Below are 15,543 nucleotides of genomic sequence, written 5' to 3' on the forward strand. Positions count from 1 at the left end.
TTGATGTCTTTCAGACAGACTTTAAACAAAGATCATACTTTGAGGCCAGACACATGGGTTTTGACTTAAAAGAATCCTCCATACTAAAAGTTGAATTTTTAACATTTTGAATAGCATGTTCTCATGGGGGCTCATGGTTCTTTTCATAAAAAATTTAGGTTGGTTTTTTTTTTTTTTTTTTTTTTTCCTTTAGTTGACAGGGGAGAACAAGTTGTGTTTTTTTTTTTTTAAAGATTTTATTCATTCATTCATGAGAGACACACACAGAGGCAGAGACACAGGCAGAGGGAAAAGCAGGCTCCATGCAGGGAGCCTGACACGGGACTCAATCCTGGGTCTCCAGGATCACACCCCAGGCCGAAGACTGCGCTAAACCGCTGAGCCACCCAGGCTGCCCACAAGTTGTAGAGTTTAATTCGTAAGACCTTTGAAAATAATATGGTGATATTTTTACAAAAGGCTTAAGAATAAAAAGCTGAAGGGTGGAATGCCATAATGGAAGTGTTTTAGTGTATACCTGAGGCCATATAAAAGTAGAATTTACCTTGAACTGGGATACCCTTTTCCCACTCTTTATTTTATTTAAAAATTTTAATTTAAATTTGATTAACATATAATGTATTACTGGTTTCAGAGGTAGAGGTCATTGATACATCAGTCTTATATAATATCCAATGCTCATTACATCACGTCCCACTTTTTTTTTAATAGTAAAAAGAATTTTAGGACCCCATTACTAATGTATTTGAAATGTTTTTTTTTTTCTTTTGAAGCAGTGAAGTTGTCACTAATGAAGCTAAACTTCAGTACTTTTAAAATTAATATATTAGTTTAAACAAAAGCAGTAAGGACTCCTAATCTGTTAGTGTAGTATTTATTGCAGTTGGACATGCTGTGCAAGCAAATTCTAAATAATTAATGAGGAGGGGTTATGGATTTGTTTTACAACCAACACATTAAGAATAGAACACTTCTGAAAATTTTGCTTGAGATCTCACTTAACTTATCCCTGTGTAAAAAATAGCTTTAGTTTTTCACTTGAGTGTGTTCCTTAACAAGTGTTTGTCATTCCCTGCAGGAGGATGATGAATTGTGTCTCACATTTCCAGCTCTAAAGTGCAGCTGAGGGTTCACTCTTGAGCATTTATCTGACTCGTCATTTGGAAGGAAAGCTCCATAATCACAGCAACCTTTGGGACCCATCTGTTTTTGCCTTTTAGTTCCAATCTGAGCCGCCAATTCTATTTTGGCAAAGGCTGGTTGTCAGAAAGTATTTTCAGGATCAAGCAGAAATCTGCCCATCTTTATTCCTCTTTTCTTGTCCTCCTTTCTTTACCTGTTTCTCTTTCCCATTATTCCTACTCTTTTATTCCCTTATGTCTGTTTTTGGATTACTTTAGGACTCTTAGTACCTTAGGCTTTTTGTCTTGCTCTTACAAAAATTTTACCTCTTCTGAATTCATACTCAAACCCCTGATTTCAGCTTTGATTTCCCTCAAAGGATCTCCTGGTCCTTTTCCTCTTAGCCCTGGTCATTGCAGTCGGAATATATATTTTCTGAAGGGAGGGATAGAGATCTCCAGGAAGCCAAAGAATTATGCATTGGATGGGACTAGTGAGGAACAATACTGGACAGTGAATGAAGGCCCAGAGGTGCTTGACCACGGCTTCTGCTCCCCCTCACTATTCCATAGCCAGATACAGGCTATCCATACTACTACTACCCTTCTCTTTGTATATTTAAATCCTGCTTTTTTTTTAAAGCAACAGTCCAGGGATCCCTGGGTGGCGCAGCGGTTTGGCGCCTGCCTTTGGCCCAGGGCGCGATCCTGGAGACCCAGGATCGAATCCCACGTCGGGCTCCCTGCATGGAGCCTGCTTCTCCCTCTGCCTGTGTCTCTGCCTCTCTCTCTCTCTCTCTCTCTCTCTGTGTGACTATCATAAATAAATAAAAATTAAAAAAAAAATAAAGCAACAGTCCAGCTTAGATTTTTCTCTGAAACTTTTTGTAGTTTTTCCCTGTCATATTGATATTTTTTTGGAGATTTCTATATCATTTGTAGGTATTCTGTTTTGCCTAAAACATAGGAGGCTTATTTATTCCAAAATATTACAAGTTCCTTAAAAGCAGAGGAATCATTTTCTAGGCCTTTGTGTTCCATTTTATCTCTCCTCCCCCATCCAAATGTCTCCCTTAATTTTCATATTCCTTTAACTTTTTACCTAGTAGTCTGGTAGGTGATAAGTGGTTGATAAATGAAGGATATACCACAGATATCATTTTAGAATGTGTCTGCCACTATTCTATCCTAGCTGGTCATCTGTCAGTGGGAGATTTCTCCGTAACAGAAGTGATGTCCTCTGTGAACTGGAGATATGTGGCTAGCCAGCTTTATAAACAATACTGAAGTTCACAGGGTACTGGAAAGCACTGAGGTTGGTAATGAACATTATATTATGATATATCAAAGTTCAAGGAAGTATGGAATGTACCAAAAAAGTATAGAGCAAGAAAGGTAAGAGCACTGTAGAAAAAAATATTAAAGCATAAGAATGGGCCTGATGCTTGTTGCTAGTTGTAGAGATCAGCATTCCTTAGTCACAGACCACTGGCAAAGTATTGTGAGCTTAATCACTTAAATGAAATATTTCTTCTGCTTTGGTAGTTTCTTTTTAAGCAGGAAAAAAAGGATAGGGGGATGTTTCCTACTGTTTCTCCTTATACCTAATACCTGCTTTACTTAGTTCTCAGTGATGATTTTCAAAAAATACCCACATAATTGAATGATTGTTGCAATTAACCAGCAAAGCTTCATTCTGATTCCCAAAACTTTGAAAAGTATAATGAGCATTATACTCATAGTACTGGACCATAATCCCACTCATGGTCCAGGACCATTAACTATATGTTTATATGCCATATATAAATCAAATATAATTAAACTCTAATTATAATACAGATTCTACTTATGATAAACAAATTGTTTTATTTTTTTAAATGAATTTTTTTAAAGATTTTTTATTTATTTATTCATAGAGACAGAGAGAAAGAGGGGCAGAGACACAGGCAGAGGGAGAAGCAGGCTCCATGCAGGGAGCCCAATGTGGGACTCGATCCCAGGTCTCCAGGATCACACCCCAGGCTGAAGGCGGTGCTAAACTGCTGCGCCACCAGTGCTGCCCAGCAAATTGTTTTATTTGGCAGTTATTCCTGTTCTGTTCTTTCCCCTTTTCCTCATATTAGATGACAGTACTTATATACTTTTTTTTTTTTTTAAGATTTTTAGAGAGCATGCACACAAGCAGGGGGAGGGGCAGATGGAGAGAGAGAGAGAAAGGGAGGGAAGCACACTCCCCACTGAGTGCAGAGCCCCATGTGGGGCTCAATCATACGACCCTGACAGATCATGCCCTGAGCCGAAACCAGGAGTGGATAGCTCAACTGATTGTGTCACCCAGGTGCCCCCTAATATTTATAGTCTGCATCGCATATTCATTGTTTTACTAGCATAGAAGCATTTTTTACAAAGGAAAACCACCTTGAAGATATACTGAAAAACTCTTTTAGCTTAATAGAAGGGCACAGTATCAGTGATGTATAAAAATTATAGATTTTTTGGACATTCTATATGGTCTCTTTGGTTTCCTAAGTGATTTAAGTTACTTATCCAAACCCAGTTATCCAAGCAGATACGATTATTTGATCCCACAGCTCATAAATGTATCAAGTTTTGTTTATGGAAACGTGTGTCAGATTTTAATTTATAGATTGTTTATATTTTTTAACAGATTAAAAGATTTCTAGAAGATACTGCAATTTAAATAAAAACACCTTAGATATCAAAACCTTGAATCAGAGTTCAAAAGCTGTTTTCAAATATTTTAGCTATTCCATGTATAGAATAAAATTCTGTTTTACTTTTTCTGTCCCTGCTCCTTTTCCTTCCTGTTTCTAGCAAATTGATGTAGTTTTAGTGTTGGCTCACCTACTTCTCCCTCGTCACTTAAAGTAACTTTGGGTTTTATGTTGTTTAAGGTTGAGCTTAAAGGACTTTGGTTACTACTATAAAAAATCTTCTGGTATCATAAATGAAGATTTACAGTTTGAAAAGCTACTGGTTATTTGTCATATTACTTCTAAAATTTTCCCCAAATGTGGATTGATTTTTTTTTTCAAAACTCTTTCTGGCATTTTCATTTTAATGTATAATTAGCGTACCCTCTACTTATTAATGAGGGGGAGAACAAGGATAAGTTAATCTTTATTCTTACTTAATAACTGGTTTGTTTTGTACTTATTGTTTAAAAGTAACAATAAAACGATTATAGATAAATGTTTCATTTTTAAAATATTGACATCTCAAAGGTATCATTTGTCTTTAAAGATTGTTTTAACATCACACACAACTTGTTCACTGGACTATTCATTTGAAGAGTTTGTTTCTTGATATATTATTTCTTGCCTGTTCAGATAACAAGTAGTATTTTAGGAGCTTTAAAGTTTTCATTTAAGCCACATTTAATTTTGGCAGCCTCAACACTCTGTATACAATTATGATATGTTTTCTTAAAATTTACATTTTGAAATTATAATTATAAATGTACTCATTTTAATGGTGTAATGACTTGCAGTTTAATTTTATAAGTATAATTTGACTACTCCAGACAGTAGAAAAGTTAAGATCCTTTTTTTTTTTTTTTTTTTTTTTTGAAGTGTTTGGCAATCCAGAACAAAGGGGCTTAAAATAGGGTCAGGCGTGAATCTATATGATGAGCATTTACTCTAACCCATTAGTAATCTCAATTTGAGATTACATTTGAACTATATTTGTGAATGACTTCTCTTACCTCTTTAAGACATCCAGATTTCTAGGGCTTTCTGTATAAGTGCTTATATACTTCTTAGGCGTTTCCATCAGTTGTTTCCAGATTATGTACTTTCCTTACCCTTGCATTTAGTGAGAAGTCCTGGCCCAGGTCTGATTTAGGACTCTGTTACATCTTTCCCATAATCATTGTTTTGGGCCTGAGTGGGTCTAATTCCCAGTAGAACTAGGACATCGCCAGTGTGTCCCCTGTATTGCTCATAGTTGAATGGGATACCTCAGCCCTAACTCTCTAGTTCAGATGTTTAGGAACGTGACTTAACATCTGGCAGTTTTCAGGTAGGTGATTCCTTCATAAGAGAACAGTTAAGAGAACAGTAAAGAAATCTGAATTGTAAGGCTGATAACTATTTTAAAAACTGAAAATTTTTCTGATATATCATACAATTCAACCTTTTATATTCTGTAGTTACAATGAATCAAAACTATACTACATATTTTGTTGGGCAACATACTTTTTATGATCTACTTGCTATCTCAAAAACAAGGAATTGTTTAAAGGCATTATTATTTTATTTTTATTTTTATTATTTTTTAAAGATTTTATTTATTCATGAGAGACACAGAGAGGCAGAGACATAGCAGAGGGAGAAGCAGGCTATGAGGCAGCCCATTGTGGGACTGGATCCTGGACTCTGGGACCACACCCTGAGCCCAAGGCTCAACCACTGAGCCATCCAGGCGTCCCTAAAGGCATTATTGTTTTAATTGAATTTCTCTTTATTAAAACTAAAGTTCTTGTAGTTATCCTTTTGAATTTCAATTAAATATAGTATCAAATAGTCTGACCAGTGATCTGTTGGTGTGATGGCCTAATGGCAAATACAGTCTTTGCATATAAGTTTAAAATCATTTGAAAATCTGTGTTAGGAAGAGTCCTTTGAGTACAACTGTAGAATAATAGTAGAGTAGAAATTGCATATGAAATGCATGGCCTCTAATTTTTTTTTCCTACTTAAACCTTCCCCTCCTTTGTTAATAAATAGTATAACATTATTTCCCACAAGTGGCATTTTGTTTTACTACATACAAGTTGATTGTTCCTCAAAATTTTTTTAGGTGAGTACCCAGAATATGAAGATGGGTGGGCTGCCGCGTACAACACCTCCAACTCAGAAACCCCCCAGTCCCCCTATGTCAGGGAAAGGGACACTTGGGTAAGTATGTAACTAAGTAATAATTGAAAACCATTTCTTGTAGTGTTGTTGAAAATTAAACACTACGTATATTTAAACCATTTTTAAATATTTGAAACAATATTTTCTTCCTAAGATTAACTGTTTTGTGTATAACTTTTCCTTTTTCTGGGAAACATTTTTATACTTTAAAAAGATTTTGTTTAAAAGTTATTTTTCTAATCAATTTTAAATTTGAGGTAAAATCCTAACCTAAGTTCATGGTTTATTATAAATTGCACTCTAATTTCAGAAAATATTTAGAGTATTTCATATTACAGTTGACTGTGCTTTTAGACTGCTCTTATGAAGAACACTGTGTAGATTACCAAAATCTGTGTATCTTGTGTTGTTCTGAGAATACCGAGCTTAATTCAGTACAGCAGAAGTGAGTTATGGGTTTGACTTTTGGCAGAAATGGCCAATTAATGAAAAAGTTTATAATATTTTTCTTCTATAGCATCATAGTATAAAAATTTGGTTTATTGCGGTGCCTGGCTAGCGCAGTCAGAAGAGCATGCAGCTCTTGATCTCAGGGTTGTGAGTTCCAGCCCCACAATGGGAGTAGAGATTACTTAAAGAAATGTTTTTAACATGAAAAAAAGTTTTATCATGGAAATTTTGATCAGGTGGACATAATATGTCCCAGAAGCCAGATGACTAAAATTGTGGTCCAGCTCTGCTTCTGCTCTGTTGTCTTGCATAGTCAGCCTCTTAGCAATCCAGTTTTTTCATCTGTAAAAGGGGGGTAATATTTGTTCTCTATCAAACTTTTCAGTCATTGTACTGCACATTGGATTTTTAAAAAATGTATAAGACAAAGACAAAATGCTTTGACAACCATTGGCTTTATGATGTGTGCTTAAATTTTTTTAAATTGACAATGCTGGTTTTGGCCCCCTCACCAAAAAAAAAAAAGAAAAGAAAGAAAAAGAAAGAAAAAAGGTAAAAAGGAGAAAGAGAAAGAAAATGACAGAAAACCTAATTAAGCACCAGAGGTCAGGACAGGACAAAGATGAATTAGAATTAAAAAAGAGAAAAAAAAAGAAAAAAAAATTATAAAAGAGGATAATGTTGGAAGAGGAGTTATAGTTAGGACAGTGGGAAGTAAAAGAATAAAAATGAGTTCCAGCCAGGAATAGGATGATCTTATGTGGGGTAAACAAAACAAATTCTGCTTACATTAGGGAGAAAAGCATCTAGTAGATCAAATAAGGTTTAAACTTCAGGAGAGAATGTTGATGACATGATGGGGTATAATTATGCAGATGTAAGAGTAGAGAGATCAAGAGGAAGTATTTACTCTCCTATGGAATGGCTACGTTTCTGTCATTGCCTAACAGATTTTTAAAATTTTAAGTCAAGAACGTTAGCAAGGTAACCCACTGTCGTCTCTAGGAAAATAAAACTGTGTGTTGCTCTAAAATTTTGAAGATTTATTCATAGTCCAGTATTTGTTTCCCTTGTGTATTAGCAAGGGTTCTGCAGGATCATTGGAGACCAGAGTTGCTGAACACCACAAACCAGTTGATGGTCACAATCTGGCTTTTTTGCATAAGCTTTGCATAGCCATCATATTTTGTTTCCTTTGCCCCTTATTTTTGACTTTGTTTTTATCATTGCCTTCATGGTATTGTTCTCAGTCAGCAAAGGGTTTTTTCTTGCTTGAAACATAACATTTTTATTGTCTGGGAAAAATTGTCTAGAAATCAAATGTTTGGAAATTAATCAGTTTCCTATCTAATTTTTAAAAATATTTACATAATTTCTAAGATACCTAAACTTTTTAGTATTTTAAATCTAAGTTCCTGACATTTTGTTTTCTTCCTTGGACCCAATATCTCATGCAGTGTCTTTTACTTATTCTTAATTATTAATGTACACATGCATTTATGCAAGATTTTGAAGGTAGAAGAGTGGACAGGGTCAATTCAAAGTGCTCTCTTCCAAAATCAATGAACCATAACTTGAGTAGCCCAGAAGAGCAGTATTTAAAGGAACCTTGGGACTTTGTGGTGAGAGAATTATTGAGAAATTTGTAAGGGAGCAACATCATTTCAGGAAAAGAAAGCTTTTTAATTTTCACATCTTGAGATTCCAATTTTTATTCTTTTAGAAATCAGAATCTTATCTGCAAAATGTCAGTTTCATGTCAGTTGAGTATTTATCATTGTCATAAAGAATTCAGAAACTTAGGGATGAGACCTAATTTAATAATCACTAATGTGCCATTGTGCATCCTATTTCCTATCCTGTTTCCTTTCTTTCCTCACTCTCTCCTTTTAAAAGGAAATTTTGAGAAGAAGGAAATATATTAATAAAATCCAGTCCTTTTTGTACTTTGCAGTTCGAAAAAAATAAGGCAGAAAGACTTAGGTGGTCTTTTCTTTTTATATCCCTTTTAAATGTTGAATTTGAGGAGGATAAGAGGTAAAAGAGAGCAAGGTGAAAGTTGAAGGAGGAAGTGAGATGAGAATGGAAGGAGATGAGACTAACTTGCGTATTTCTGTGTATGGATATAGTTCAGTTTCTTTGTATTTACTATATAGAAAGGAAGATGACTTGTTATAGTTGCTACTGATTATCACTGTGGGGGGTTGTGGAGCCAAATTCTGGATTTATTTATCTGATCTTTGAATATCTTTGGTTAGGGAGAGAGGGGTGAGGAAGATAATTAGTGCATTCGTGCAGTGCAGTTGGGAAACTTTGACATGGTACTAAAATAATTTGAACTCATCTCTCCCCCCCACCCCCCAAAGGAAGAGTCTGGGAGACACTGGCTTACTTGGTGGGAGAATTGAATCTTTGTACTCTCTGAGAGTGAGTGAACAAAATTGCCTTAGTACAGGGAAATGAGGTTGGGGATGAAAGAACAGCAATACTCATCAAAACCCTAACAGCAGAGAAGCGATACTTAAGGAAAAACTGAAATTGGTAGCTGGGTTATGTTAAAACATTTTCCTATCTCTGAATACAAATTGTATTTCACTACTGGCAACTCTTTGAATTTATTGTGCCGAAATTTGCTAATCACACAATACATACGCTCTTCTTTTTGTAGGCGGCACTCCCCCTATCGCACACTGGAGCCAGTGCGTCCTCCAGTGGTACCAAATGATTACGTACCTAGCCCAACCCGTAATATGGCTCCCTCGCAGCAGAGCCCTGTGAGGACAGCTTCTGTGAATCAAAGAAATCGAACTTACAGGTATTTTCTCTACCTCAGTGCAAAATGTGATGGTCATAGTACCATAATTTGTTCAGATTACTTCAGTTAAATCTCTCTCATTTTCCAAGCACTAAGTTCTTTTCCTCACTCTACTCTCCCAAACCTCATCTGATTCTGCCTCTCTCTCCTCATGTTCTGATGCAGCTTTGAGGTCAGGAAGTTGGAAAAAAAATAATAAACCCAGAAAAAACAGACATCTTAAAAATACAAACTTCTCTAAAAAATTAATAGTTGTAGTTGACCTGAAAGAAAGTTATGGACCAGATGTGGGGAAAAAAGTTATGGATTAGATGTGGGAAATTGCAAGTTGTTTTTTGGTGGAACTTTACAGATGAAAAACTATACATGGTAAAACATTAATATGAAATGGTACACCAAGATATCATAAATAAAATTAATCAAATAACCTGTTTAGGAAAACTGTGTTTTTTATTATAAAACAAGTTTCTTCAGGCAGTAAAAGTAATACTATTTTTGTGTGTTGAGTCCTGTCACTTACCACTTATATTTCTACAGAATTTTTCCTTCTTTCTCAATTTCACTTTCTTTAATAGATGCTTATTAAAAGGTAGTCAGAATGAATTTCTTGAACTCATGTTTTTTTCCTGTTTTACTCAGAAATTAATACATGAAATGGAGGGCTTTTGAATAATCTTTGTTTAGCTATATTCATTTCAGAAAATTTTGGGAAGTGCTGGTGGTATCTTATATAAATACTCATGTTTTGGTGGCTCTTATTTCTTTAGCAGCAGTGGGAGTAGTGGAGGAAGTCACCCAAGTAGTCGGAGCAGCAGTCGGGAGAACAGTGGAAGTGGGAGTGTGGGTGTTCCCATTGCTGTTCCTACTCCCTCTCCTCCCAGTGTCTTTCCAGGTAAAACATGAATGGTGCCTCATCTTTACTTGTCTTTTTTGAATTTGAATTCAATTTCCAATTTAATAATGATGGGCTTTCTTCATAATGAAGATTTTTTTTCCTTTAGGACTCCATAAATGTTGGGAAATCTTTATGCATTTGTTATTTTTAACCAAGTGATTTCTGAATTTATGCTCACATACCTCTGTTATTTGGCTTTGTCTTTGGTGCAGTGGCTCAGTTGGTGCTTTGAGGTTTCAGGTACCTCCTGGGTATGAGTTATATGTTTAACTCCAGCGTTATGACATTGCGTGCATTTGGACACAGTGTGAGAATCACATAGGTAAAAAAAGGACTGGACAAATTTAAAAGTAGTTTTGGCAGTTAAATTTAGTGGACTCTTGGAACTTAATACTCTGAAATGCTACCTTTTTTTTTCTGAAACAGAAAAATGTGCTTATTTAATTTATTTATTCATCAAAGTTGAACTTTAGTTTTAAAAGTGTGACACAAAAGACCTAGGGATAGACTTTTTTGTATTTAATTTACTTATACCAAATAGATAATAATTTTTTTATAATAATATTTTTAAAATCATGAAAAAGATTTTTCTGATTTTTTTTTACCTAATGTTTTTGTCTAGAATATGTTTATTTTCTGATTTTTGTGTTTCAAAATGGAATACTGTTTCCTAATGTATTATGTTTAGTTTTGTATACTGTTTACAAAATACTATGCTAAAAATTATAATATAAAAGGTACAATACAGTAGAAAAGTTACTTTTCTTAGAGTAGTGGCTTTCAGGTAAAACGGAATGCTGTTTTTAATGAATTAAAAAATCTGTACATTGCCCTGAGCATTTTGAATTATTTGCTGCAAACCTAATTATCCTTTAATATAAGCTTCATTTTTTTCCCTATTCTCTTCTTTTCTTTGGTTAGTGTTAAGCGCTGAATATTTAACATTAGGTTCTCTAATGCTTTTTCTAATCCTGCCTAATGGGTCTGCCTCATTAATGCCGCCTCTTACTCCTCTTTCCCCTCAGCCCCCGCTGGCTCTGCTGGTACTCCTCCCCTTCCTGCTACTTCTGCATCTGCCCCTGCCCCTCTTGTTCCTGCTACTGTCCCTTCCTCCACTGCCCCAGACGCTGCTGCTGGGGGGGCCCAGACCCTTGCTGATGGCTTCACTTCTCCAACTCCCCCTGTTGTTTCTTCCACTCCCCCTACAGGTGAGTATGGCTTGTTCTTTGGCAGGCACATCCAGTCATCTGGCTCTTTTATCTGGAACTCTGGCTTTATGACTTTTGTTTGTGCTGTGTGTGTGTATAAAATCTGAAGAATAACAGACTAACTAGAAAATGGCATGTGACCAAGAATAGAATTTCCTGAGGAAATCAGGGTAAAGTTCACATGCTTTTTTCCAGTAGAGTAACACAAATACACATTTTTTTAATGCTTGAATTTCATTTATTGGAGTTCTGTGAATTTAATATGGAGCCATCTTCTTACAGTTTTGAGACGTTGTTGTTAGAAATATTGTTACAGATTAAGACTTTAACAGAGAAAAGTCTATGGAAATAATATGGAAATAATTATAAGGTATATTTTATAGGAAATATCTGATAAAACAGTTTAGAAGTCTCTATTATAGCAGCACTGAAAACATATGGACAATGGACTTTTTAAAAAGATTTTATTTATTCATGAGAGACACACAGAGAGAGGCAAATACATAGGCAGAGGGAGAAATAGGCTCCCTTTGGGGAGCCTGATGCAGGACTTGATCCCAGGACACTGGGATCACGCCCTGAGCTGAAGGCAGGTGCTCAACCACTGAGCCACCCAGGCGTCCCTAGATAATGGACTTTTAAAGAATTTCATGTTTAGTTAAATGTTACTTAAGGTTAACTGGTGTTTCAGTGTTTTAAAATAGCAACCTAAAATCCGTTTTGATGGGGAGGGGGAAGAAGATTCAGTTGCTACAAAATGTATTTGCAAAGTTAATAGTGATGCTGGTTAGTAAACAAATTCTTTATCTATTAACAAAAATGTGTATGTTTGGACACACATCACCTTAGCTTGCCAAATATTTCATAGATTACATATTTAGCTCTGCAGCTATAACCAGATGTTTAAATGTGTTAAAGGATACTTTTAGCTAAAATGGATTTTGGATGGTGTTTTATGGGATAGTGTCTGTAATAGCACTTTAATATTTTTTTTGTTTTTATTTCTTTATGAGAGAGTGAGAGCACGAGTGGGATGAGAGGCAGAGGCAGAAGCAGACTCTCTTGCTGAACAGGGAGCCCTGACATGGGACTGGATGCCGGAGTCAGGACTCTGGATCATGACTCGAGCTGAAGGCAGATCCTGAACTGACTGAGCCACCCAGGCACCCCGTGATAGCTTTTTAAGAAAAGCTTTCCATGTAAATGTAAACATGGGCTATTCTTTGATCTACACATATATCTCTTAGGCCAGACTGTCTGGTTAAATATAGGAATCATGTTATGCTCCAGAATCAATGGAGTAAAAAATATATCTTGAGGTTGGTTATAGGCCCAGAAGGAACAAATCGCTACCACCCGAGTCAACATTTTAGTAATAAAATAATTTAATAGGTACTGCTTCATAGTCTGCATTGAATAAACATTTGTTATATGAGTGGATAATTTTAGTTTTTCTTAACAAAAAAGCAAGGTAAATACCTTCATAACAATTTATATCAATCTCTTTTATACACTCTTTGAATCACCAAGTACTTTTTTCTTCTTATTAAGTTGTAATTTACATACAGTAAAATTCACCCTTTTTGGCATCTACACTTGTGACAAATGTATATAGTGATGTCACCACAACTTCAGTTAAGAGGTAGAATAGTCCTATCATCTGCACATGTCCTCCATGTTCTTTGTAGTCAGTCATTCCCTTTCACTCCTAGCCTCTGGCAACCTTTAGATCTGTTGTTGTTTTGTTTTTTTGTCTCTAAAGTTTTGCCTTTGTAAGAATATCATGTAAATGGAAGCATATGATACGTAGCCTTCTGGGTCTGGCTTTTTGGCACCACTGCATTTGATATTTATTCATGTTGTTTCATATGTCATTTTTTTGTTCCCTTTTATTACTGAGTAGTGTTCTGTCATTTGGATGTACCACAGTTTATCCCTTTCCCAGTTGAGGGACATTTGGAGTATTTCCATTTTGGGGTTATTATGAATAAAATTGCTATAAGCTTACACACACAGACTGTAAGTGTAGGTTTTCAGTTCATTTGGGTAAACACCTTAGGGAGTAGGATTGCTGGGATTGGATGTAAATGAATGTTTAATTTTATGAGAAACTGTCAAATTGTTTTCCAAAGTGGCTGAACACCCACCAGCAGAGTGTGAGACTTCCTGTTGCTCAACTTGTTAGCACTTATTGTCAGTTTGCTTTTTTTTCTTGTTGTTTTTTGTTTTTATTGAAGTTCGATTTGCCAACATAGAGTGTAACACCCAGTGCTCATCACATCAAGTGCCCTCCTCAGTGCCCGCCACCCAGTTACCCATCCCCCCCACCCACCTCCCCTTCCACAACCCTTTGTTCATTTCCCAGAGTTAGGAGTCTCATGGTTTGTCTCCCTCTCTAGTTTCCTTTTTTACCCCCTTAAACTTTAGCCATTCTAATAGGTGTATAATAGTTTCTTATGTGGTTTTAATTTGCATTTCCCTAATGACTGATGATGTAGAACATCTTTTTTGTGCTTCTTTGCCATCTGTTTATTTTCTTTTTTTTGTTTCTTTGTCCAAATTTTGAATTTGACAATTTGTTTTTTTGTTTCTTTGCCCTCCGCTTTTGAATTGGTTTGTTTATTCAGAAATAAAATCATTTGATAAGAAAACGTAAGTCCTTCATTGGTTATATTATTTGGGAATATTTTCTTCCATTTGTGACTTATCTTTTTATTCTCTTAATGGTGTCTTTTAGAAGGGGAGTTCTTAATTTTGATTGAGTCTAGTTTATTGATTTTTTTTTCTCTTATGGATTGTGCTTTCAGTGTCATACTTTTAAACTTGTCACTCAAGGTCATAAAGATTTTTTTTTTTGTTTTTTCTAGAACTTTTTAGTTTTCTGTTTCATAGTTAGGTCTGTGTTACTTTAACTCTAGTTTTGTTTGCTTTTTTAACCCAAAGCAAAGTAAATGTCTTCTTAATGGTATGAATAGAGAGTCTTTTATGTAGTGTCTTTGAATTACTGAGTATAATATTCATAATAGTGTTAATTATCAGATGTTTTGAATTTGAAGATGGTTGGTTTATATTAGTTTGTTACAGATTGATTACTAAAGTGTCAGTACCTGTTGTACCTGGTGATTCAAATGACAAAATGTACCTTTTAATAATGTATTACTTTATATATTTTTCTATTTTTTATCATTGTTAGAGACTTGACAATAGATTATGTTTAAGCTTGTATACTCCAGATTTTCATCCAGTAGAATTGATTTTTAGATTTTGATGCTGTCATATGTAGAATTAAATAATATAGCCGATCTTGAGTACTTTTATAATATTCATTATATATGAGTTCATATGAATCCAAGTTTGATAAAAGTATGGAGTTCCTGACGACCAATTTTACTCCTCTAAACCTTTTTTTTACAATCATGGATGAGTTGAAAAATTGCAAGAAGTGTTTTTCTTTCTTTTCTCCTCTCCCCCTCCTTTTCATCCTCCTTGCACTTTCTCCTCCCTCCTCTTTCCTTCATCTCCCCACTCCTTCCCCCTCTCACTTCGGTTTCCTCCCCTTCCCTCTCCCTTCTCTTTCCTCCTCTTTCAGCTGGGCTGGAGTAATCTCATGAGTGCTCTAGTGCTCTGTCTGAAATAGTAGGCCTTCAGCTGAATGATGTTAAGTTAAGTGGAGTCAAGATAAAATTTAGGAACTGGATTGCATTAGGGAACTGCATAGATTAAGAAAGAATGTCTTTAGTTAGCAATGGTTGTTGAAGTACTCAGCAAAATTGAGTGAAATTGCTAATAAATATTATAGGCTTAGAGATGGTATTACAAGCAAGATATATTTTGATGCACTTTTTGTATCTTAGATTTTTCCTTAATTGTAAAATTCTTAAACTCTAATTTTAAGACAAAATAATCTAGCTTTGGAGATGGAGATTTTTGATTGAATAAAGATGTGTTTGAATTGGAATAATATCACTTGATCTTTTGCTGGAATATTTTGTTTTCCTTTAAACTAATTGCCACCTTAAATTTACTCCTGCTATTACTATTATTTTGATAAGACTGTGTTGTGTGTCAGACATTTTTTCTTTTGCTTTCCCAGATGCCATTCTTATGTAATATATATTTAAAGAGAGAGAGTGAAAGAGAGTTGGGGGAGGGGCTAGTATCAGTGGGGAGG

At 35.2% G+C, this 15,543-nt stretch overlaps 1 protein-coding gene across 45 annotated transcripts in view; it reads left to right on the top strand.

Moving 5' to 3' along the window:
• ABI2 (abl interactor 2) overlaps nt 1–15,543 on the top strand; it is a 119,663-nt gene that overhangs the window by 74,533 nt on the left and 29,587 nt on the right. For 10 of the 45 annotated variants that reach the window (XM_038585443.1, XM_038585440.1, XM_038585444.1 and 7 more), the window contains 4 exons: nt 5,946–6,043; nt 9,123–9,269; nt 10,037–10,161; nt 11,190–11,372. In XM_038585443.1, coding sequence (XP_038441371.1) covers nt 5,946–6,043; nt 9,123–9,269; nt 10,037–10,161; nt 11,190–11,372 — 553 coding nt within the window. The remainder of the gene's footprint in view (nt 1–5,945; nt 6,044–9,122; nt 9,270–10,036; nt 10,162–11,189; nt 11,373–15,543) is intronic. The other 35 variants (XM_038585451.1, XM_038585462.1, XM_038585453.1 and 32 more) reach the window with 5 other exon arrangements.

The sequence above is a fragment of the Canis lupus genome, chromosome 37 (genome assembly GCF_011100685.1).
Source record: "Canis lupus familiaris isolate Mischka breed German Shepherd chromosome 37, alternate assembly UU_Cfam_GSD_1.0, whole genome shotgun sequence".
Classification (NCBI taxonomy): Eukaryota; Metazoa; Chordata; class Mammalia; order Carnivora; family Canidae; genus Canis; species Canis lupus.